Source organism: Mobula birostris, chromosome 19, assembly GCF_030028105.1.
Source record: "Mobula birostris isolate sMobBir1 chromosome 19, sMobBir1.hap1, whole genome shotgun sequence".
NCBI lineage: Eukaryota > Metazoa > Chordata > Chondrichthyes > Myliobatiformes > Myliobatidae > Mobula > Mobula birostris.
In genome coordinates this window covers 51,700,977-51,727,421 of record NC_092388.1, presented here as the reverse complement: position 1 = coordinate 51,727,421, position 26,445 = coordinate 51,700,977, and the positions used below count along the sequence as shown (strand labels likewise).

Below are 26,445 nucleotides of genomic sequence, written 5' to 3'. Positions count from 1 at the left end.
TCTTTGTCAGTGAATTATCAAAGGCAATCATTGGTCTTTGGAACCTGCATGCTGCTTACCCAAACTTCACCTGGATGTGAAGGGCCAGTTGAGCTGACCTTCCAAGTTCAAAAAGGTCCTGTAAGACAAAGCTGGCTTCAAGCAGCAACTGCCTCTGATGAAGACATTTAATATTAACTAATTCTGGGTTCATATTTTTATAAAGTTGTTCTTGGAATAGGTTGATAAGGCATATGAAATAAAAGTGTAAAGCTCTACAAACAGTATAGTAAATCAAGAAAAAAAAAATGATTTTGCTCTTTCGAAAAGTAGAACTCCAACATAATCCATTTAGAACTTAGTTGATGCTCAATTAGCACATTTTATGGATTATCAGGTTTTTTAAAAAAAACTAATACTGAAACATACTTGTTTTTCTTTCATGTCATGCAGTGGTATAATACTTTTTCCGGTGAACTCTATGAGTTGAATGGAGCAGGAAAGATGCAAGCTCTCCAGACCACAGTTTCAGTTGTAAACTTTATGCACATTTCTGATACTTGGTGTTGAAAGCCATAGCCCTGGCTGCGCAAATCAAGGCCCCAGCAACACTCCTGACCTCTGACAGTAGCTACACTCTCTATTTGCACTGTGGACTTTCAATTCACATTCCAGACTAGTGAGTAAACCAGATGCCAGACAAACACAATTTCCAACTAATCAGATGCCTGATAATCAATTTTTAATCTAATATACATTTCAAATGCAAATATCAGTATGACTGAGCTAATGCATTCTTTACCCCTTTACAGGGATTATTATTTTACTATTCACATAGGCTTCAAATAAAGTGATATAAATTGTGAGGAAGGAGGAAAGAAGTGGGGGGGGGGGGAGGTGGAGTGAAGCTAAAGCTGTAAAAATAAAAAAATGTGATTAACACAGCATTAGTGCAAACAGCCAGCTGTTGGTCAACATGGTCTTGCAAGGCTGAGACCCATTTCCATGCTCTCTCTGTCATTATCAAAATAGGGCATTAACATGACCCCAGAGCTGAGAACTATTAATTCTTTCTCTTTTCTACTTTGTCTCATTTTCAAACAATGAACTGCCTCCCACTGGAGGAAGCATTCATCATGTAAAGACCCCTTAGAACCTTACATTTCAATCAAGTTCCCTTTCTCTTTTCTAAACTTAACTGAATACAAGTACTTTCCTCACTGCTTCTAATTTAACATCTTTCCTTAAAGAGATCAATACTATGTGCAATAGCTCGATGTAGTCTCAATAATTGCCCATAAAATTGAATAGGCTCCCTAATTTTGTGTTCAATAAACAAAACTACTTCCTTGTTTTCCTACCTTTCTGCTTACCTGCAACTAGCCATTTGCAAATCATGCAGAAGTGCACTCATACCTTTATGCATCTTAAAAGGTCTCTCACTATATTGTAGTTTCAATTTTAGACAAAATAATCAACTTCACATTTACCCCATTACACTGCATTAGCCAAATCCTTTGCCCATTCATTTAACATTTGTCTCTTCAAGTTCACTTCACAACTTTCTTTCCTAACACTGTTTAGGCCTGCTCCATTTTCTGCTTGATCAATAGCTTTCTATCAACACCATATGTTATCTCCTGGAGTCGGAGGTTTGATTTGCAAAAGACCAATGATGTAACACCTAATCAAATGCCTACTGGAAATTCTAGTGCAACCACCAGTTCCTCCTTTTTTCACAACCCACATCATTCTGTAAAGAACTCCAATAAATTGATCAAACAGGATTTCCCTTTCAGAAAAGCAAGACATGGTGATTATTAGTTTACTGTGACTTCTTTTTTAATTGTGCCCTGCTACAACAGTTTTAATGATAACCAAATTTTCCTAGGACTTTTTCTGAGTAATGGATTTGCTATTTTCTAATCCAATGAAATAATTCCTGAATCTCCAATTTTTGAAAATTGAGGCCAATGTATCAATCGCAAACTCGAGAAAATCCAGATGCTGGAAATCCAAGAAACACACACACACACAAAATGCGGGAGGAACTCAGCAGGGTCAGGCAGCGTCCAAGGAAAAGAGCGAACAGTTGATGCTTTGGGCCAAGCCACTTCATTAGGATCCTGATAATGTATTAACCATCCTAGTAAGCTGTGTTCCAAAGAAACTCTGCATTGTAGAAAATTATATTTAAAAAATTGTGTCAATAGGAAAGTGAACTGGGGGTAAAGTTTCAGATTCATAATAAGTAAATTTTCCAGGAGGATTTTCAAAAATAAAGGTTTTAAATAACTATTAAATTTGTTATGTTAGTGCAAGCTAAAATACTAAATTATACAAGTTACATTACAAACTGCACACAAGTATGGTTGCACAATTTCTAATAGTGACATTTACTTCTCAATTTCCAATGTCCTCCCATGGTGAAACTAGCAGCCGGTGTTTTTGAGAGACAGTGGCAACACCTATGACTCTTCCTACCCTCCCTCCAACCAGGCAGCTTTTTGTCCTGGTTGTCTATTTCAGAATTGACCCTTAAGTGGTTCTCTGGTTCCCAAACTACATCATGTTATCACCAATTCAGACCGTGTAATGTAAATAGTGTTCCTATCACTATTAATTGCATTGTATCCAACTGTGTTATGGATACATGTGTTATAGCAGAATTATATTTCGATACTACTTGGACTCAAATGACAAATTTAATTCACACTAAATACATGTACAGTTACTTTAAACCCAATTAATGACATCAAGGTAAAAGCATTTTAAATGTTCTTATCCATAATATTCCATTTTGGAACATCTACTCTTAATAGCATGCAATACGAAAATTGAATATTTGGTCATTCACTTTTTCAGTATCTCTTCTTTTTTCTTGTGCTGGTCACTGCCACTTTCAAAGGAGAATCCAGTGAAGAGACGAATGTTTTTCTTCAATGTGGGAAGCTGAAAAGCATCAAAGACAAAAAAAAAACCTCATTAATAAAGGGTATTCAGAGTAAATGTCACATATACTGACTGTATTAGAGTATTAAAAACAAAGGCATCATACCTTCCCATTGTAAGTAGAATTTCTATTTATTATTGAGCTATATCGCGGAGTAGGCCCTTCCGGTCCTTCGAACCACACTTCCCAGCAACCCCCGATTTAACCCTAGCCTAATCATGGGACAATTTACAATGACCAATTAACCTACCAAATGGTATGTCTTTCAAAGGTGGAATGAAACTGAAACACCAAAGGAAATCCACAGAGTCATGGAGAAAACGTACAAACACCTTACAGGCAGAAGTGGGATTAGGTATTTGCATTTAGTGAGTAGCACAGCCATGCCACAGAATATACAGATTTAAATCCTTGGTCTGTACTTCATTAACACTGAACTTAACTCTATTGCAGGGGTTCGCAACCTTGCTTAATAGTGTTGGTCCATGGTATAAAAAAGGATCTATTGCAATCAGGAGAGGATTAACTTAAAATCCCTGTTGGAAGTGTCAGTTTATGTAAGGAACAGAAAATGTTGACTAATGCCATTGTCAGCTATGACCATTGGTACTTCAGTGTTATACATAAATGTCACCAGCTCCCATGAATTGTTGTGTAAAGGACTGCCTCCTTAAAGGTGTTCAGAAAATTTCTCAAGCAAAATTAAAAAAAAATCCTAGTTTTGGTCTAGTGCAAAGGCTGCATTGCAATTGAGTTTTCAAGATAAGCCACTCAGCAAGGGACTCCTTATAAAATTAAGCTATAAAATGTTATTTCATTTAGAAAGTCCTGGAATCATACAACTTTAAAACAGTTTGTCAAATTACTTAAAATGAACAATAACAAACAAGTTTTCAGTCATCTTACCGAACCTGGCCTATTGTATAAGATTTTGTGCAGTATTTTGAGATCTTCAGCCTTTGTTTTGCTCATGAAATACTGTATTCTCTCAATTTCTCCCAGCCTTGTGCCTCTACCTAGTCAAAACAAACTCATAAATTATTAATATCTTGCACATTATTTTAACAATGCACACGGTTGCTCCATCAGGTTTTCAAAAAAAATACTTTAACTAGTTAAGTTAAAGAGAATCCAAGTCCAATACACCTTTATCTTCCACAACTTAAAACTTCCAATCCTGAACACATCCTGTGAATAATGGATGAGGTGCTTATCCAACATACTCATCTTCATAATTAACAAGAACCACTTCCAGGCACTCTGGATTTCTCCCACATCCCATGGACATGTGGGTTGACCGATCAATTGGACAGTGCAAGGTGCACAAGTGAGTGGTAACATCTGGGTGGAGTTGATAAGGGGAGAATTTAAAAAACAACAGGATCAATGTGAGATTAACATAAATGGACGGATGATGGCTAATGCAGACCAGTGGGCGAAAGTATCTTTTTCCATGCTGTATATCTGTGTTTGACTACAACTGACATCTGAATGAGAGACACGAATGGGCAATTTGCTTTCAGTTCTGTTCCCCAGTAAAGTAAAGTGGATTCCAGTTAATTAGTCCAATCAGTTAATCAGGGCAGCTGCTTATATTGAACACCATGACGTTTAATTGGGACAGGACACTGCTGCCAAATAGTTTCTAACTAGCATCAGTTGCACGAACTTGTATGGCCATCAGCGACACTACACTGTACGTACAGTGAAGTTTTAAAATAGCTTCAGCTGTGCATGTGTTTAAAAAAAAGTGATTTTTGCCATTGATAGTTGGCGAGAAGTAAACAGTCAAACAATTCAGAACAGATTTGCTCACTGCAATTTTGAACATTCGGGCTTGGAGATGCCAGAAATGGCTAGGATGAAACAAGTTAGGAACTATGAAGAATTAAAACATCAACAATTATCTTGAATGTTACAATGAAAATGAAGATTTGGAGGATGCAATTGTTGCCAGCATTGTATGAAGGTAGTTCATTATCTGCACTAGGTGCCTGCGCTGATTTTGTTCATTTACAGTCTATCAAAAGAACTTGGAAGCGTATTCTGGATGAAGTTCTTTGTCAATAACGATTAGAAACTATAGTGTTTCATAGCACTGTCATAACACCAGTAGTGTTCTAATTTGTTCTGTATTTCATTTATATACCTAGTTTGTTACTCAGTTAAACTATAATTTGTCTTTTCTGTACCTTTTAAACTATTTCCATGAAACTTCAGCTAATTAGGAGAGCTGCTGTACTTGCCCCAATTAACAAGAATCTAATGTATTCAAAAATTTTAAGGCAACAGAAATCTTACACGTTTAATACATGTTGAACACATCCAGCTGAACTGTGCAAATACAAAATTATAAATTCAACAATTAATTTTCTATTTTTTAAATGGACATTTATTTAAGACCCTGATCAAAATAATTTCAAATCATCCAAGACCAACTAATCAATGGCTTTCACGATACATTCAATCTTTAGGCATTTCAATTCGTTACTAATTGCGTACGAACTTATCTTACCCTTAAAATTCAACTGTTACATTACACATACAATGGAATATGGTCCTCTTCTCCTTCCAAGGAACACAATTTACCCAAGAACATAGACTGCCACAAGACAAAACTTAAAAAAATTGAATCATCCCCATTCCTTTCACAGACCATACAGCATCACGAACTCCAAGATCTATCCAAACACTTTCTGGTCCAATCCCCCACTCAAAACAAAAAGCAATAACATTAAAACCTAGAATTAGGACCACAAAACTGGAATGTTTACCTTCAGGAATACTAAATGTCTCTTTTGCAGATGGTGTCACTTGTAAAGTCAATCTTTCCACTTTTTTCTTTTCCCTTTTCCCCTCTACAATAGGACATCTTTCCAGTAATCCAACTGCAACATTAAATTGGTATCCATTTAGCATTTCAGGATGTATACTGTATACATTTCTCTGACATAACATGTATCTTTAAAATGATTTTTGACTTATAGCTTTTTAAATTAAAAAGGGACTGATTTGTACTCTACCTCTTTCTTCTTCTTCTTCCTCTTCACTTTCCATTTTTTCTTCCTCTGTTTTTGTGGAAGATTTATCAGGCTTATTTTTCTTCTTTGTTCCTTCAGCCTTTCCTCCTTTCTCAGGTGTAGACATCTTTACAACTATTTCTGTGACAGAATATCTGTCAATTACAAAGAAAATGCACATTAGCAATTACATAGCTAATATTAGCATTAATAAAAATATATCATCATTATAACATGGTACTTAAAATGATGCAACCCAAGCTCACCATCAAGTATTGATTTAAAAAGAACAATTAAAGAAGGTAAGCAAGAGCATTAGTAGGCCACACGACCAATTCAATGCCCTGCCCAATACCCACTGTTCTTCATGACTCAGCATTTATTGCATTCCAGAATTCCAGAATTGTTGGCACTAGGTCAATGACATCGGTGGCAGGAAAGATGCTGGAGTCAATTATAAAAGATGAAATTACCACACATCTGGATAGCAGTAACAGGATTGGTCCGAGTCAGCATGCATTTACAAAGGAGGAATCGTGCTTGACTAATCTTCTGGAATTTTTTGAGGATGTAACTATGGAAATGGACAAGGGAGAGCCAGTGGATGTAGTGTACCTGGACTTTCAGAAAGCCTTTGATAAAGTCCCACATAGGAGATTAGTGGGCAAAATTAGGGCACATGGTATTGGGGGCAGAGTACTGACATGGATTGAAAATTGGCTGGCTGACAGAAAACAAAGAGTAGCGATTAATGGGTCCCTTTCGGAATGGCAGGCGGTGACCAGTGGGGTACCACAGGGTTCAGTGCTGGGACCGCAGCTGTTTACGATATATATTAATGATTTAGATGAGGGAATTAAAAGTAACATTAGCAAATTTGCCGATGACACAAAGCTGGGTGGCAGTGTGAAATGTGAGGAGGATGTTATGAGAATACAGGGTGACTTGGACAGGCTGGGTGAGTGGGCGGATGCATGGCAGATGCAGTTTAATGTGGATAAATGTGAGGTTATCCACTTTGGTGGTAAGAACAGGAAGGCAGATTATTATCTAAATGGAGTCAAATTAGGAAAAGGGGAAGCACAACGAGATCTAGGTGTTCTTGTACATCAGTCACTGAAAGCAAGCATGCAAGTACAGCAGGCAGTGAAGAAAGCTAATGGCATGCTGGCCTTCATAACAAGGAGAATTGAGTATAAGAGCAAAGAGGTCCTTCTGCAGCTGTACAGGGCCCTGGTGAGACCACACCTGGAGTACTGTGTGTAGTTTTGGTCTCCAAATTTGAGGAAGGACATTCTTGCTATTGAGGGAGTGCAACGTAGGTTCACAAGGTTAATTCCCGGGATGGCGGGACTGTCATATGTCGAAAGATTGGAGCGACTGGGCTTGTATACTCTGGAATTTAGAAGGCTGAGAGGGGATCTTACTGGAACATATAAGATTATTAAGGGATTGGATATGCTGGAGGCTGGAAGCATGTTCCCACTGATGGGTGAGTCCCGAACCAGAGGCCATAGTTTAAGAATAAGGGGTAGGCCATTTAGAACAGAGTTGAGGAAAATCTTTTTCACCCAGAGAGTGGTGGATATATGGAATGCTCTGCCCCAGAAGGCTGTGGAGGCCAAGTCTCTGGATGCTTTCAAGAAAGAGATGGATAGAGCTCTTAAAGATAGCGGAATCAAAGGTTATGGGGATAAGGCAGGAACTGGATACTGATTGTGGATGATCAGCCATGATCACAGTAAATGGCGGTGCTGGCCTGAAGGGCCAAATGGCCTACCCCTGCACCTATTGTCTATATCAAGCTGGTGTGAAATTGCACAACATGCTTTTAAGTGCTTTCCACCACCTAAGCTTGAACATAGTGTGCTGTAAGGGTTTGTAAGCTGAAGAGGCCGAAACTGTGATGTAAGTGATAAGAAGGTGTAGGATAATTCCTTTCTTTTGAGCAATTGCAAGAAAAAGTTTGTGAACCCTTTGCATTTACCTGGTTTTCTGCATTAATTACTTAAAATGTGGTCTGATTTTCACCTTAATCACAATAATAGACAAACACAATATGCCTAAACTAGTAATACATAAACAATAGTACTTCTCGTGTCTTTATTGAACACATTATTTAATTATTTACAGTCCAGGGTGGAAATAGTATGTGAACCCTTGTATTTAATAACTGGTAGAACCTCCTTTAGCAGCAATAACCTCCATCAAACGTTTTCTGTAGCTGCTGATCAGACTTGCACAACAATGAGGAGGATTTTAGACCATTCTTCCATACAAAACTGTTTCAGTTCATCAATATTTCTGGGTTACCTCGCATGCCACAGCATCTCAATTGGGTTAAGATCTGGACTCTGACTTGGCCATTTCAAAACACAAACTTTCTTTTTAAACCATTCTTTTATTCGCATTTCAGATTATTGTCTTATTGCATCATCCAATTTCTATTAAGCTTCAGGTGACAGACTGCTACCCTGACACACTCCTTTAAAATGTCGGGATACAATTTTGAATTCATTATTCCCCCAACAATTGCAAGCTGCTCAGGTTCTGAGGCAGTAAAACAGCTCCAAACCATGATGTTCTTTCCGCCATGCTTCACAGTTGAGATGAGGTTTTGGTGTTGCTGTGCAGTGCCCCTCTTTCTCTAAACATAGCTTTCCCAACGTCCTCTTTATGACATTTCGCTTTTACGAAAGACCAACATTAGCACCCGTTTTCGTTAACCGAAAGAGGATTTTCGCTTTTATGAAAAAAGACGCTCACTTTAAACTTGTGTTTACCCTGAGAAAAACTACCATGACTATGAAGACTTGCGCGGGCAGGTGTGTGCGCATGCGTGATGTGCAAATGCATGTATGTGTGCATGCGTGACGCGCGAATGCGTGATGTGCACATGCATGTACGTGCCGATTTTTTTTCGACAAATTGATTTTGGGTCAAACTTCCCGATTCTGTTAAGTGAAACTACACTGTACATATATTATTTCCACTTTATTCAGGCTGTGTATTTATCATATCATTTCTGCTTTTACTATATGTTAGTGTCATTTTAGGTTTTATGTGCTATTTGGTATGATTTGGTAGGTTATTTTTTGGGTCTGGGAATGCTCAAAAAATTTTCCCATATAAATTAACGGTAATTGCTTCTTTGCTTTACGCCATTTCGGTTTACGAACAGTTTCATAGGAACGCTCTACCTTCGGATAGCAGGGGAAACCTGTACTAGACACAGGAAGAGACTTTAGTAAATTTGAGAGATTTTTGCAGGCCTTTTGCACCCTTGGAGTGGAGGATTTGAATAGTTGAATTCACACAAGCACAAGAATAGTCTTACATAATACCAATAAGCATTTGGGAAAACTTGTGCTTTCTTGTTCCTTCTTGTGCTCATTTATTTGCATTATTTATATTTAGTGTTTAGTACACAGTTCAACTTTTGTCACGTGTGACGCCAAGCAGAGCTCCCGGACGGATGATGCTAATGAGAGAGATAACGAAAGACAATGGAGAAACATTCAAAGTGCTAATAAGAGAGAAGAGAGGGATTAACGGGAAAGAAACACAATTCAGATATTGACAGACTGGTTGCTTTGAACTTGAACCATTTGAAGTTTGATGGACAGGCGATACCCCAGCAGGGGGATAAAAGGAGCAGGTTTGCTAAGACACGAGACACGCCACGAGACCCTGGGAAGAGCAGTGTGCCCCCACAAGTTGGTGGGAGTTTGGAGGACCGGTTCGCGGGAACCAACCAGAGGCTCACAGGGTGTAAAGGTATGATCGGTGGGAACCTGGGGTGTGTGTCCGCCCTTGCCTGGGTGCCGGGTTCACCGCGGAAGAACGATCGTATCCGGAACGGAGGAGTCACAGTCAGTGACCACAGCAGGATAGAAGACATCAAAGGGTCTGCCCAAAACCAACTGCAAAGACATCCAAAAGTTCTGCCTGAAACCAAATTGCATCTCTCTCTCCCCCCAACGGTACAACAGCAGCGATTACTTCGAACTACACTAAACTGAAGTGAACTCTGCTTCACTTAAAACTGATCATTTTAATCCGTAGACTGCGATAGAGCTTGGTTGATTCCTATTACCCTATTTGTGTATATTATCATTGCTCACCCGCTACATTTATATCCTTACGATTAGAGTACTGTATTACTTATTTCTTTAATAAAACATTATTAGTTCCTAATAATCGCAGACTCCAACGAGCGTTCCATTTCTGCTGGTTTCGCAACCCAGTTACGGGGTACGTAACACTTTATTTTAAGCAATTGAACATCAAAAGAAAATCAAAAATCCTGGAAATCAAATGCTGGAAAACTTAGGTCACACAGCATGGGAACAGAGAAATTTAAAAAAATCATTAACACTTCAGTGAACAAAGGATTTGAACCTAGTGAAGACACCAGAAGAGTGGTCATTGAAGATGGAAGAATATTAGATGGTTAGAAGACTGACCCCTTTGGAAGCTGAAAAGTGGAGAGACATGACCATGGTGACAATACATTGAAGACAGCAGAATTTCCAAAATGACCTACCTGTTGAATGTGGAGACTATGGAAAATGGCAAACACTTTCCTTACATTGAAAAGCAGAATGCTGGATCACTAAGATACAAGATTTTGTTCTACTGTTTACTTCTATTATACCCATTCTGATAACATCTTCTGTACCAAAGCTTCAAAATGTCTTCTTTTGTTCTTAACAGTGGAGTTTCTTCCTCACCAGTTAAGGATATCAATGACATCTGTTCTATTTTCCACACTTCAGTCTCAACTTCTCTCATCTCTCATCCAGATAAAGGAAAGCCTTCCTCTTTCCTTCATCTTCCTACCTCCACGTTCAATTGACTATCCCACAAAACTGCTTCCACTGGACATTTTTTCACTTCCAGTGTGTGTAGCTAAAGATTTACAACATCTGCAGAATCTTTTGACTTTTTTAAGATGGTGTGGATCAGTGGCAACTCCATGTGTAGTTCCAAAAGGAATCATCAAATATTCCTGCTTATGATATTACAGTCTACAGCTGAAATCCAGCCACAGCCACGGGTACTTCAGCAAGCAAGTATGTTTAAAGGCTTTTAAAACAAAATCTATCAATCCTCAAAATTGGGAGACCCTGGACTGCAGACTTCGGTTGTGTGTGAAGTTCTCCTTTAAAGTAAGCTTGAAACGCAAAGCCCTTAGATACTTCCCCCACCCCCCCCCATCTCTATCTTGCTGACAAATGTAGTCTCTGGAAAACAAAATTGAAGACCTCAGAGCAAGATTGCAGTACCTGAGGGACATCAGGACTGCTGTGTAATCTGCTTCATGGAAAGAAACATGGCTCATCCCCACGATTTTGGATGCAGTGCTACAGCCCAAGGGCTTCACCATCCACCACATTGATAGGACAGCTGAGTTTCTGAAAGGTAGTGGAGGCAGAGTATGCTACATGATTAACTTATCATGATGCACAAACATGGCAGTCCTATCTCAATCCTGCTCATCCGACCTGGAACATCTAGCGATCAAGTGTCATCCATTTTATCTGCTGAAACAGTATACCACCACCATCCTGAAGGCACTGTACATTCCATCCCTGCCAAATGTCAAGCAGGCACTGGAGGAGCTGAGCACAGTGATCAGCAATCACGAAACAGTGCACCCTGATGCACTATTGCAAGAGATTTCAACCAGGCCAGCTTAAAGAAGTCTCCGTCCAACTACCACAAATCTATCACCTGTGGAACCCCAGGAGCCAACATACTTGACCACTGTTGCACCACCATAAGAACACCTAATGTGCCATCTCATGCCTGCAATTTGTTATGTCCTTTCACCTAGCTGTACTCCCAGCAAACGGAAACTAAGGACTACAGCAGTGGTCCCCAACCACCGGGCCGCGAGGAAACGATACGATTTGGCGACATGACCGTGTTGTCGACTTGCCAGTTGGCACCTTCTTGCCCAGACTCTTGGCAGCGAAATATTGCCAAACGTAACTGACCAAAAAACATTTTTCTTAAAGGAAAATGTTTTAGAAAAAGGATGGTATGTAATTTTCGTGCAGATAATTTTAGCACATAAAAAGCCAGGAAAAAGCCAAATGAATTTTCTGCCGCCGGCCACATTGGGGAAAAAAAACAAATTTCTGGAATTGGAAAGCCAATCTGGTAACCCTGTATGAGTCAGCTACACCTTTCCTCATTCACGGTCACACCCACTGTTGAAGTTGAACGCACACGAGGTCATTACGCATGTGTCATCCATGTCAGCACAGGAAGACAACCAACTCCTTGAGCTTGCAAATGACGGCTGGCGAAAAGTATGTTTGACATAACATCTCTGCCCGCATTCTGCATCAAAGTCAAGGCTGAATATCCTGAGATAGCCACGAAAGCACTGAAAACGTTGCTTCCATTTCCAACGTCATATCTCCGCGAAGTGGAATAGACCGGACATAAGGATCCCCCTTCGAGTGTCGTTGTCTCCCATCACCCCTCAATGGGACTGTCTTGTTGCAGGGAAACAAGCCCAGAGCTTCCACTGATTCAGCGATATTGGTGTGTTGCAATGATTTTATATACTCATATGAGGATGTAAGGGTTACTGCTAAGGGGAATAAAAAGGCTTCTCTGTACTGTTAACTGTTGAAACAGTATACCACCACCATCCTGAAGGCACTGTACATTCCATCCCTGCCAAATGTCAAGCAGGCACTGGAGGAGCCAGAGATAGTGGTTCTCTATAGCAGTTAGTGATAACGGGACTTGTATTCATTTGTTAACCAATTGGGATAGATGTTATTCTTTCTGTCTGTGTGAAAGCTGTTAGTTGTCTGGGCTTCAGGTAGAAGGTGTGAAGAGGATGAAGAGAAAAGAGGTGGCTTGAGGAGACGGTTGCTGGACCTGCTGGGCCTGGGCTTGGGGCGGGAGCCCAGGGGTCGATGATAAGAGAAAGAGGATCAGTGAAAGGAAATCCCTGAGCTCCAACATTGTGCACTGGACATTTTTTTAATGAGATTATTAGTGCCTTTTATTTGTTTTCCCTTTCTTCTATTTCTCTACTAAACCCATATTTAAATATAAAATCTTAATCGCTTAACTGCACATTGTGGACTGAATGTTATTTCAGGGTACTGATGTTACAAACGGGACACAACATGCAGCATCCACCCAAACCACAGTGCTAAGGTTTGGCCGGGCAGGGGGGTTATCACCCCGAGATCATGCCACTTGGCAAAGCAAGTGTTACAAGGAAAATATGCGGTGTGTTTAATATTAAATTCGTTAGATAAACCCTTTTAGAAAAGAAATTGAGTTTATTAGCCACTTATAAGTGACTTACAGTTGACTTATCACCAATATTCCGGTCGTAATTACTTCCCCCCCCGCCCCGTCGGCCGGTCCGCAAGAATATTGTCAATATTAAACCGGTCCGCGGTGCAAAAAAAGGTTGGAGACCCCTGGACTACAGCATCAGTGGTGAGGACCAAGAGGGTTTGGTCAAGGGAGGCAAAGGAACTCTTACAGGACTGGTTTGAGTAGGTAAGCTGCAGAATATTTAGAGATTAATCTTTGACTCTAAATGAAAATGCAACAGGTGTAACCAACTCCATCAAAACCTGCGTGGATGAGTGTGTGCCTTTGAGAACATACTGGGCGCACCCAAACCAAAAGCCATGGATAAACCAAGAGATTCGTAGTGTGCTGAGGAATACATCTGTGGCATTCAAGACAGTGAACCACAACTCTACAAGAATTCCAGATACAACTGATGGAACACATTTTAAGAGTGAGAAAAAATTCCAATTGAAGCTAGAGACAGAATCGGATGCATGTCAGCTCTGGCAGGGTTTGCAGGCCATTTCTTCCTACAAAGCAAAACCTAATATCATGAATGGCTGTTATGGTTCATCCCCAGATGAGTGAGCACTTTTTACGTACGCTTTGAAAGGGAGAATATACACCCTATCCTCGTTATATGCGAGGGATACATTCCTCAAAGTTGACGCATAATGTGAATAATTATTTAAATGGAGAAAATATGGATGCGTTCCAGACTGTTTCCTCTAAACTGTGTGCGTGCGCACACACGTTTTTCAACCAGCGCACAAAGGAAATTAATGTAACAAAAGGTTAGTTACCTAAAATAATGTAGTAATTAATAATTATACTTACTGAACATAATCTTTTAGCTAAATGTTTCTGTTAACTAGTTAGTCGGTTTTTCAAATACCACAATGCACGTCACTAATTTACGTCATCTCACCTTTCCTGTCCTGGTTTGTACAGGTGCATCACGGCGGCAGACATCTTTGGTGGACAGTGTTCATATCATAAAGTTTACAGAGATCTGTTTCAAATCCTGTAGATAGCTTACTAAGTTTTTATTGAAAAAAATCATCAGTCAAATGACCTTGTGGCTAAATACTGTCACAAGAAATTGATAAACATCACATACAAAGTAGTTTTACAGTTTTTAAGTGATGCCTTTGATGAACTAGCTGCACTGTGCAAGATTCTGCAAAAGAGTGGCCCGACACCGATTGATTCACTTTATTTTGTGCAAGGCAAAATTAACAAGAAAGCAGTATCTGGGAGACAATGTTTTGTGCAATGACAAAGTTAAAGTTTTGCTGAGCCAACAATGTGAAGGAAATGTCAAAGTAGGTACAAGTTTGCTGTTGACTTCTATAAATACAAGTGTCCCCCGCTTTCCCAACGTTCGCTTTACGAAACCTCACTGTTATGAAAGACCTACATTAGTACTGTTTTCGCTTTCAGAAGGTGTTTTCACTGTTATGAAAAAAAAATTCAGCGCGCAATAAAAAAAATCAGTGCGCGATAAAAGGCAGCGTGCCCCGAGCAGCCGCTCTCCCTCGGATTCGGAACTGCTTTGCTTTAACACGTGCCTGTGAGCAGCCGTTTGCAAGATGAGTTCTATGGTATTGGAAAAGCCTGAAAGAGCTCGTAAGGGTGTTCACTTACGGTAAAACTAGACATAATTAAGCGTTCTGATCGTGGTGAATGAAGTAAGGACAACATGAGTTTGGCTTGTGGAAGCTGACGAAGATGATGTTGAAGAGGTTTTGGCATCCCATCACCAAGAACTGACAGATGAAGAGCTGATGCAACTGGAAGAAAAAAGGATAACAATCGAAACTGAATGAGTAATGATGAAGAACGACTTTAATTTTGAAAGGGTACATCAGTTTAGGGGATATTTGCAGGGTGGTTTGAGTCCTTATTAAAGAACTGTACGATAGAAAAATGCGCCAGGCTCAGCAGTCAAGCAAGCCTTCCATATCAGACGACGAACCTCGACCTTCGACATCGAGGCGGGCAGAGATAGAAGAAGAGTTGCCCGCTGTAATGGAAACAGGTGACGAGATGACAACCTAGTGTCCCACCACCCCAACCCCCAGGCCACAGACAGATACCGGTTTGCGGAGAATGCAAAGCTAGCCGGGAGGCACACAGGACATCTTTAAGAAAAAAGCCAAAATAAAAATACATGTTTGTTTCGGCTTTTTTCTTAAAGATGTGCTGTGTACCTCCTGACTACTGCTGGATGCCTGCGTTCTTGGCGGCAATGTATCGCCCAGCGGTCTGGAGGGTGGGGGGCCACTGCACCACCCAAACTCCGACCACTCAGCCTAACACACCATCAGTGTGCTCGGCGCTGTCTTCCCGATTCCGGTAAGTGATACTACACTGCACATACATTATTTCTACTTTATATAGGCTGTGTATTTGGTATGATTTGGCAGCTTCATGGCTTAAAGGTTACTGGAGAGCGCTTGCGCGTCTTTCTGCCAAGAGCGCTTGCGTGTGATTTTCGCTACGGAGAGCAGTGCAGTAATGATTGCGGAAAAGTATTTCTACTTTATATAGGCTGTGTATTTATCATATCATTCCTGCTTTTACTATATGTTACTGTTATTTTAGGTTTTATGTGTTGTTTGGCATGATTTGGTAGGATATTTTTGGGTCTGCGGACGCTCACAAAATTTTCCCATATAAATAAATGGTAATTGCTTCTTCGCTTTACGACATTTCGGCTTATGAACCGTTTCATAGGAACGCTCTATCTTCGGATGGCGGGGGAAACCTGTAGTCTTTGTGTTCATTTAGAAGAAAGGTTTCCTGAAGATGAGGCACAAGAATGGTCAGCTTTTGATTTCTCCGCAATTGCAGATTGCGACTTCACATATGGCAATGAACAAGTTAATGCCTTATGTCTAAAATATCATGATTTTCTAGCCGAAAATACTGTAATAGTTAGTTTAATGATTTCAAATTTTCCGTGCAAGAAAAAATTAAATCCAAACTGATTTCAAACTTTGCTCAAATGGTGCCATTTGTACTTCAAGTGAACAGTTTCGTGACCTTGCACAGTTGATGGACATTGGGGGAACCTTTCTTGCGTCTAGTGCAGACTGTGAGCGAGGTTTTAGCCTAATGGATCAACTCAAAAATAAGCTGAAAAACCATTTAAGTGAACGTCATTTGGATATGTTAATAAGAATCAAAAGCTATCAATTGGATTGAAGTTCCGTTAGTCTAGATAGAGTTTACAAAGAATGGGTAAATGCCAAAGACAGGAGAGAGAAAAAATAACTGAGTGACTTAAATATGTATGTATTTTGTTGTTATTCTGTGCAGTTTCATGTCAAATATTTGGTAAACCTACATAAACTGTGCCATGTGTGCATTCAGTGCGCACATACTTTTGTCAGAAAAAAAAATGTGCACAACGTAAGATTTTTGCGCACACTGACTACTAAAAATTAGAGGGAACGTTGATTCCAGAGGGCTTTCTAAATGTGTTTTATCTGTAAATTATTCACATTTTTATACCAATACAACACAAAAGCAGTACTACAAGACAACATTTACATTATATTTAATCAATTTAAGGTAATATTCAATGTAATAAATCATAGAAAGTTAACATCCTCTAGTGTACAGTACTCACCAACAGTGACAGGTGTGTTCGCTCCGGGAGATGAGTGGTTCTTGTGGTGTCGGGCAGCTTTACACAGATAAGGTGGATGGTTGTGGTCGTCAGGATAATATCAAGCACAGCAAGGGGTGAAGGAAGACTCACAGAACTCTTAGAACTGCCGGCAGAAGATTACAGCAATTTGCATAAAATGGTGAGGATTGTTTGCTTGGCAGCATTTTGTTTAATTTGCTTGCAGGGAAGGGTTGACGGCAGGAAACGACTGAAATGCAGACTCCGTTCTAAACTTGGGTCCATGTCCATTGCCATTTGTGCTAAGTGTTCCGACTTCCACCATTCCCTCACCGTTGGTAAACTCCCGGGATTTTCAAAATCATCTGTTGCTTGCATATCTGAGAGATAGTTCACCATAAAAAAAATATGTATGCCTTGAATGTGGATTACACCTTGGTCGAGTGGTTGAATCAGTGATGTTGTGTTAGGCGGCGGGAAACGCACTGTTATGTCAGGATGAATGCTGTCCAAATGTTTAGGATGGGCTGGTGCATTGTCAAGCAACAAAAGAACTTTAAAGGCAAGATTCTGTTCCCGACAGTAGCGTCCCAGAGCTGTATTACCTTCAGCTGATGCCGCGCTGTTTATAATTTCCAACTTTTTTCCAAGTGTTGAAGTGGTTCTCTGCCGCTTGGCTGACAGCCCAGGACATGACATCGGACGCTTAGGAGGCATAGTTAAATATTTCAAACGCAAAATCACTGCACCATAGGTAAAACCAACAAAAGTTTAAGATACACACATCAAAGTTGCTGGTGAACGCAGCAGGCCAGGCAGCATCTATAGGAAGAGATGCAGTCGACGTTTCGGGCCGAGACCTTCGTGCATCCACACCTTGCCAAAACCAATGCTAGAGTGGGGGGGGGGGGGGGGGGGGGAGGAAGAGAGATTGAGAGGCGCGCGCACCCGACGTGTATTGGCGGGAAAGCGGTGCTTCTCATCCCAACAGTGAGACTGTGAGGTGTGCGCACGTGACTTGTATTGGCGGGAAGGCAGTGCTCCTTGCATAACTGTGAATCTGCACAGTCTGAAGATGCAAATAACGAGGATAGGGTGTAATTACACCTGTGCAAATCCCTGCAGCATCTGGTGACACTGTGCTGTCTTGGAGGCCGATGTCAGAACATCTTTCAAGAGGGCCAACACTCACAAGGCGTCAAGCCCTGATGGAGTACCTGGTACTGCTCCGAAAACCTGTGCCAACCAACTGCCAGGAGTGTTCAAGGACATCTTCACTAACTCACTACTGTAATCAGAGGTTTCCATCTGTTTCAAAAGAGTGACAATTATACCAGTGCCCAAGAAGAACAGGGTGAGTTGCCTCAATGATTATTGCCCAGCTGCACTCACAATCTGTGAAGTGCTTTGAAAAGTTGTCATGGCCAAAGTCAATCCTGACTAAGCAAGAACCTGGACGTACTGTAACATGCCTAAATGCCACAATAAGTTTACAGCAGATGCAATTTCACTTGCTTTCCACTCAGCCTTGGATCACCTAGACAATAGCAATACTCATGCCAGGCTGCTGTTTATTGATTACAGCTCAGCATTCAATACCATCATACCCTTGAGTACTAATCAACAAGCTGCAAAACCTGGGGCTCTGTACGTCTCTCTGCAATGGAATCCTTGACTTCCTCACTGGGAAACCACAGTCAGTGCAGATTGGAAATAACATCTCCTCCTCACTGGTGCACTTCAAGGATGTGTGCTTAACCCACTCATCTACTCTGTCTACACACGGCTATACAAATAGGCATAGCTCAAATACAATGTACAAGTTTGCTACTGACACAACTATTGCCGGCAGAATTTCAGATAGTGATGAGGAGGCTTGAGTTAGATCAGCTCGTTGAGTGATATTGCAACAACAACCCTGCACTCAAAGATAGTAAGACCAAGGGACTGATAGAGGAATTCAGGAAGGGGAAAATCAAAGGAACAGGACACCAATCATCAAGGGATCAGTAGTGAAAAGGGCAAGGAGTTTCAAGTTCTTGGGTGTTAACACCTCTTAAGGTCTATCCTGGGCCCAACATATGCAATTACAAAGAATGCGAGCATTTTTCATTAGGATTTTGAGGAGAATTGTATGACACCAGTACAGTGCAGAACATTCTAACTGGTTGCATTATTGTCTGGTATGCAGGGGCCACTGCTCTGGTTCGAAAAAAAAGCTGCAGAAAGTTTCAATCTCAGCCAGCTCCATCATGGGCACTAACCTCCCCAACATTGAGAACATCTTCAAAAAGAGACAGCATCCATCACCCAGGACATACCCTCTTCTCAATGCTATCAGAGCCTAAAGACACACACTCAACATTTTAAGGTACAGCTTGTTCCTGTCCACCATCAGATTTCTGAATGGACAATGAGCCATCATTGTTTCCCCCCTTTTGCTCTTTTTGCACAATTATTAAAATTAATGCACATCTTATTTCACAACATATGCCAGTGATATTAAAACATTCTGATTCTCCTGTCCCATTAGCATTCCAATGCAGTAAATGGTAGTTGTGGTGACAGCCTTATTAAATACATTAGAAGGCAAATACAGTTAAAGGAGGTAATTATGAAGAACTGGTGTCATCAGGGAAACATGACAGAGCCAGAGAAACAACAGAACGGAAAAGTTTTGGATCTCAGTTGCAGTATTTTTCACTCACCTTTGTCTTCATTAATGCACTATTTAAATTTTACATTTTCTTATTTACTTCTCTTCCAGGCAAATCAATATGGGATTATTTCACATTCACCATATACTCTCAGCCTGCACTCCACAACTTGTATTCATCCTCTCCTGATTGCTACCACTGATATTCTATTTCCTCTCTCTACCCTCAGCCATTTCTACAATTTAGAAATAAAACATTTTAAGTTTTGTTCTCATGTTAATCCAGTTTTGTTCTCATCAGATGCTGTTTATTTCATTTGCCTTTGAGAAATGAACATTTACTAATTAACTACCAAAGTCAGGCAGAACATACATTCAGTAAAGATTTATTCTAATCATGTACATTTTCAAAGCTTGCCAGCCAACTGTACTACTGATTTGCGTTGCTACTTTGTTAGCATCCAGTCTAATCACCTGGTATTTATCAATAAACCCAAATTGGAGTCAAGGCTGCTGAGTATAACCAGTGGCAACACTTTAGCATTCAAAGTTGTGGGTTTAAAACCCACTCAAGGACTAAGGACAAACCACAGGCAATGGCTCCAGATTATTAACAGAAGGAATGATGCTGAAATGTGGCCTTTGACCATTAAAACTACATTTCAGTCTGCTTTGCACATGGATGCAAAAACAAAACAGCAAAGCTGGAGAGTTCTCCTGCACTTTGCTCACTAGTTATGCCTCCAGGAAAAAATTAGTAAATGCTTCATTGCTGCTTGTGGAACTTTGCACCTACACACGTTGTCTGCCAAAGGTCCTATAGCAGTAGCTACAGTTCAAACTTAATGAATTCAAGTTCTTCAGAACATATTCCATTACAGAAGATCCTATCATAATGATTTACTTCAAATCATCAGTCTACATTAATGACATAATGGAACAAGTGGTTAGTGCTGCTGTACAACACACTATGGATCCTTTGTTGCTTTGCACTCCTGTTACCAGCAGTGTGTTCCACCTAATCTTACAAGCTAAGCTAAAGAACACACATATTACCTACACTCAGCCAGAAATGTTAACATTATCAGCTCTCTATTTAAAAACAACCTTGCCAAGAACATGATTAATAATATCTCAGATGGACCAGAAACTGCCAAATATTTCAACAGCCCCACTCACCAATTTAAAACTAGCATGTGATATTGTGGCAAAATTATAGAACTTCTGAAACTGAATTTACAAATCTTTGTGGCCTTGTCAGATAACACTTTCCTCACATACTCCTCACAGCATTAAGTTTCTTTGCTTGAATAACATTCATAAAATGAAAATTCACATGAAGTGGAAGCAAGCATTACTGAATGGAACAATGATCATAAAAAACAACCATTTGCCCAAAGGAGACTGAAAAAATCTCAATATTCATTCTAACTGTCAAGATTTACATGTTCCTTTTTCTGAATGAAAATAAATATGCTCCCATTTACTGTGCTATCAAGGAGCTTAAGATACTATACGATAGTTCAATCATGACAGTTCTGGAATTTTTTTTTCCAAATGCTGGCATGATCACAGAATGCCAATTACTATTTTAAAAATCAGCAACAATCAGAACATTGATAGGATAAGATGAACTACATTTTGTAAATATTTAAATTTCCACTCTTCCTTCAGGAAAAAGCTTTAATCTTATATCTGGTGCTTCTTGTAATGTAGTACCAGACTCAAAGACGTCATTCCACAAGAAACTTATAATGGCAGGAAACAGAAGAGCAAGAAAAAAATGCACTACTTTGCACAGAGAAACAGCAGCAGCTTGAAAGAGAGATTTCCTCCAAACTGACAATGAACATAGGCCAACCTCAAGGACATGTGCTTAGCCTACTCTCCCTAAGCTCAAGCCTTTGTGGCTAGGCACAACTCAAACAACAACTATGAATTTGCCAATGCACAACTGCTGTTGGCAAACTTGCAGCTGGTGACAAGGAGACATACAAGAGTGAGAATGATTAAATGGTTGAGTGGTGTCGCAACAACAATCTTGCACTTAATGTCAGTAAGACCAAGGAATTGATTGTGGACTTCAGGAAGGGGAAATAGGGAGAACACACATCAGTCTTCAATGAGTGGAAAGGATGGGCAGCCCCAAGTTGCTGGATGTTAACATCTCTGAAGATCTATCTTGGGCTCAACATATTGATGCAACTACATATTGAAGGCATACCAGTAGCTATATTTCATTAAGAGCTTGAGCAGATTTGGTATGTTACCAAAAACTCTGAGCAAATTTCTACAAATGTATCATGAAGAACATTCTGAGAGGTTGTATCACCATCTAGTACGGAGGCACTGATGCACAGCAAAAGCCGCACAGGATTGCCAACACTCAGTTCCATTACGTGTATTAGCCTCCCCACCAAAGACATCTTCTAAATGCATCGGCTCCAAGAAGGTGGCGTTCATCATTAATGAACGTCAGCATCCAGGGCACACCTTCTTACCATTAGGAAGGAGATACATGACCCTGGAGACACACATTCAACATTTCAGGAACAGTTTCTTCCCCTCAATCAGATCCCAGAACTGTGCATGAACCCATGGACACTACCTCACCATCTGTTATTTTTCTATTTCTGATAGCAACTTATTATGTATTGCACTGTACTGCAAAACAACAAATTTCACGACATATGTCAGTGATAATAAACTGGATTTTGACGAGGCTACATTCCAAAGTTTGGAAAGTAAGGTAATCGCACGGTCGCCACTTCGCCTAGCAAAGATGTTTTAAGACAGTATCAGAACGGAAAAGGGACGTACTGGACTTCGGCGGTAGCATCACCCGTCCTTAAACCACGAAGGATCGTTGGAATTCTCATCTCCGGTAGTCTGCGGAGGACCAGTCACGGAGTCCATTCAAAATAAAGGCAACACACTATGGGCTATTAAGGATAATGCACGAAATTGGAGCAAAGCTAGATCAGCCGTGATCCTGACGCATGGAGACACAGTCTCGGGGGGCTGAATCGTTGCGTTTTTAATCAGTGTTATAACAATTCACGACGGCCTTGAAAGATGTCCTGTACTCAAGTGATGCAGGAGGAAGTAACTGTGAACACAACCCGGCGAATGGCGCGGCAAGCCACGACTATAAAAAACATACTTGATCCGCCTCCCTGCGAGGGAGTACGAATCATCCCCTTTCCCGACCTCGGCGTCCACACTACGAATCCGTCCTCAGAAAGGGGCCGGCCCGGTCCCGTTGCCAGAGCGGGAGGAGATCTGCTCGCAACGGCCTGTTCCGGCTGCAGAAGGCCGCGGCGCTCATACTCCTTCTCGCTCTCAGCAGGACTTCACCCCGCCCCCCGCCCGGCCCCTTCGCGCCACCTTCCACAGCATGGCGAAGAACGGGAGCCAGATAACACACACAAGAGGGAGTGGGCCTTACCTGCGCTCCGCAGGACCGAAGCGGACCCGCAACCACCAAACGCTTTCCCTCCGGGGTAGCAGGCAGCGAAAGAGCGCGCCACCAGCAGCTCGATTCAAAATGGCAGTTGTGGCGCACGCGGCAAAACGGCAGCCAATCGAAGCAGGGAAGGAGGCGGTGTGCCGAGGTGCTCTTAGCAACTAGGCGCGAGCGCACGCTGGCATCAACTCAATGGGCTGAACGGCCACCTTCTGGGTCACAGCTATTCGAAATTAATATATCTTTCCAAAGTTACAGCACTTTATTTGCGCAACAGAAAATACTGCATATACTCAGCAGCTCTGTGGGAAGAAAAGTGGAGGTTTGTATCAGAAGGTGGGGTGTTCAACCGGAGACGGCGACTCTCTCCACATACGCTATTTATATTATTTTCTACTTCTGTGTATTTCAGATATTTGCGATTTGAATGAAAAGTCATCGCTGAACTATCTATCTATTTCTCCCTCAGTTGGTATTGTCAAGTGCACAAGTAAGGTACTGTGAAAAACTTGCTGCAGCAGCATCACTGGCACACAAGTACATACAGATTCGAAATTATACGTGAAAAATACTTTGCAAAAACAAGACCTTAATGCACAAAAAGACTTATCAAGACAAGTTTATGTTAGTGCAAGATGTCAAAAGCCAAAGTAAATTTATTTATAAAGTACCTATATGTAACCGCAAACTACCGCATACTTCATTTTCTTACAGGCATTTATAGGAAAAATAAAGAAATACAATAGAATTTATGAAAAAAAGTCTACAGATAAAAAGACTGATAAGCAACCAATGCAAATTGTGCAAAGTTAAAATAAATAATACTGAAAATTGAGTTGTAGAATTAAAGTAAAAGTAAATTTCTTGTCAAAGTATGTGTATGTTACCATATACTACCTTGAGATTTATTTTCTTGCAGACATTTTCAAGAAAAAAAACGAATTTCAGTAGAATTTATGAAAAACTATACATAAACTAAGACTGAAACAACCTATGTATAAAAGACAACAAATGTGCAAACCAAAAATGAATAATACTGGGAACATATATTGTAGATTCATGAGTTGTAGAGTCCTTGGAAGTGAGTATAGTCTGTGGGATCTGTTCAGGGTTGCGGGATCAGTTCAGAGTTGTGGTGAGTGAAGTTATCCACACTGGGTAAGGAGCCTGATGATCATAGGGTAATAACTCTTCCTGAACTGGTGGTATAGGTCCTAAAGCTTACAATGATCAATTAACCTACCAACCAGTATGTCTTTGGAATGTGGAAGGAAACTGGAGCACCTGGAGGAAACTCACATGGTCAAGAGGAAAACGTACAAAGAAGTGACAGGAATTGAACCTGGGTTGCTGGTACTGTAAAGCATTGTGCTAACTACTATGCCACCATGCTGCCCCAAGGTTTCAGTGCCTTTGGCCTGGATGGTGGGGCTCTTTGACGATGGAAGCTGCTTTCTTGTGGCAGTGCCTCACATAAATTTATTCACTGGTGGGGAGGGATTTGTGATAGATTGGGCTATATCCACCACCTTCTGTTAACTTCTCTGTTCCTGGGCATTGGTGTTTCCATACCCGGCCGTGATGCAACCAGTTATGATACTCCCCACTGTGCATCTATAGAAGTTTGTCAAAGCTTTAGGTGACATGTTGAACCTATGCAAACTTCTAAGAAAGTAAAGGTGCTGCTGTGCCTTCTTTGTGATGGCACGTATAGTCGCAGAACAAATTTTCTCAAATAATGTAAAGGAATTTAAAGTTACTGACCCTCTCCACCTCCAATCCCCTCATTGACCTCTGGTTTCGTCCACCTGTAGTCAATAATCAGTTATCTGGATTTGATGATTTCGAGTGAGAAGTTAATAAGGTTCCATTCAACCAGATTTTCAATCTTCCTCCTATATGCTGATTCATCACCATCTTTGATTTGGCCAACAACAGTAATGTCATCCACAAACTTAAATATGGTATTGAAACTGTACTTAGGTACACAATCATGGTATAAAGCAATTAGAACAGGGGGCTAAGCACATAGCTTTGTGGTACACCTGTGCTGATGGTGATTGTGGAGGAGATGTTGCCAATCTGAACTGTTTGGGGTCTTCAAGTGAGGAAATCAAGGATCCAGTTGCACAGGGAGGTATCCTATGTCTTGGAGCTTAGTGATTAGTTTTGAGGGGATGATAATGTCAAATACTGAGCATACACCAGTACCTGATATATGCTTCTTCATTGTCTAGATATTCCAATACTGAGTGAAGGGCCAATGAATGGCATCTGCTGTTTTCCTGTTGCAACAGGCAAATTGGAGCGGATCCAGGTCACTCCTCAGTCAGAAGTTGATGTGCTTCAAGACCAACCTCTCAAAGCACTTCATCACAGTAGATGTAAGTGCTACTGGACAATAGTCATTGAGGCAGGTTACTGCATTCTTCTTTGGCTCTGGCATGATTGAAGCTTGCTTGATGCAGTTGGGTGCTTCCAACTGCTAAAAGTGAGAGTTTGAAGTGGTCTGTAGTGTTCCACTGTTGTGTATGGGTTGTGGTTGTCCAGGTCAGTTCAAAAACATGATGGCTGTAGGAAAGTAGCTGTTCCTATGCTTGTAGACCCTGACAACAGCATCATAACTGGACGTAAATTTCCATGTGCAAGCAGGAACACTTGACAGTCGGCTCAGTCATTTGAGGTTCTGGTTTGTCATGTTGTTAATTAAGTAGTGGATGAGTTGAAATGTAATTTTGTTAAATGATGGGGATGTGCAAAATCTTCAGTGGCCACTATAAACTCTATACCCTTGTGATTCATCATCTCTTTTAATGGCCACTGTGAAACTGTGACTGTTTTCAATCTTGACATTCTAACTGTTGCATTGAGCTTCCAACTTCATTTATTGTTTATCAACAAGGGAACTTATTTTCTGTCAAAGCCTGCACCCAGGATTTTATACCAAAATTTCTCCACCTTGCAATCCCAGTATATTGGAGCTAGTTCATAAATCTGCTGTTTATTTTAACAGAAGCTCAATTTGCCAGCAACCCCAAGTTTGTTGATTAAATTGATCTTATATTCAGTTATGCCTCAGATTTTGAAATCTACCCTTGTCGTCAATACTCAATATGGTCTAGCCTCCCTATATCGATGACCTTTGTCACCACCATAGACTAATGTAAGATGAGTAAATAACATAGAATAAGAAGCCCTAAATACACTGACAAGCAGGAGTAAAATGAGCATATCAAACATTAATATTTTTTTCTTAATTCAATGTGTAAATGTCCACACTTAAGGAGATCACTGCTGAGTTTAGTAATGGGAAGTGAACTACAGCCATAGAAGTAAGTGTAATCCAAGCAATAGAAATTATAGAGCAGTTGTATGAATGAGTGCTTTAAAGATTTA

At 40.6% G+C, this 26,445-nt stretch overlaps 1 protein-coding gene across 2 annotated transcripts in view; it reads right to left on the bottom strand.

Moving 5' to 3' along the window:
* The window catches only part of dek (DEK proto-oncogene), a 35,932-nt gene extending 12,791 nt beyond the window's left edge, over positions 1 to 23,141 (bottom strand). Inside the window, exons 1-5 of one of the 2 annotated variants that reach the window (XM_072283573.1) lie at positions 23,032 to 23,141; positions 5,956 to 6,107; positions 5,707 to 5,820; positions 3,839 to 3,948; positions 2,837 to 2,931 (exon numbers count right to left, since the gene is read on the bottom strand). In XM_072283573.1, the coding sequence (XP_072139674.1) occupies positions 2,837 to 2,931; positions 3,839 to 3,948; positions 5,707 to 5,820; positions 5,956 to 6,079 (443 nt within the window). In that variant the 5' untranslated portion in view covers positions 6,080 to 6,107; positions 23,032 to 23,141. Of the gene's footprint in view, positions 1 to 2,836; positions 2,932 to 3,838; positions 3,949 to 5,706; positions 5,821 to 5,955; positions 6,108 to 16,927; positions 17,050 to 23,031 lie in introns of those variants that run through there. The other variant, XM_072283574.1, reaches the window with a different exon arrangement.
* Between the last annotated feature and the right edge of the window lie 3,304 nt (positions 23,142 to 26,445).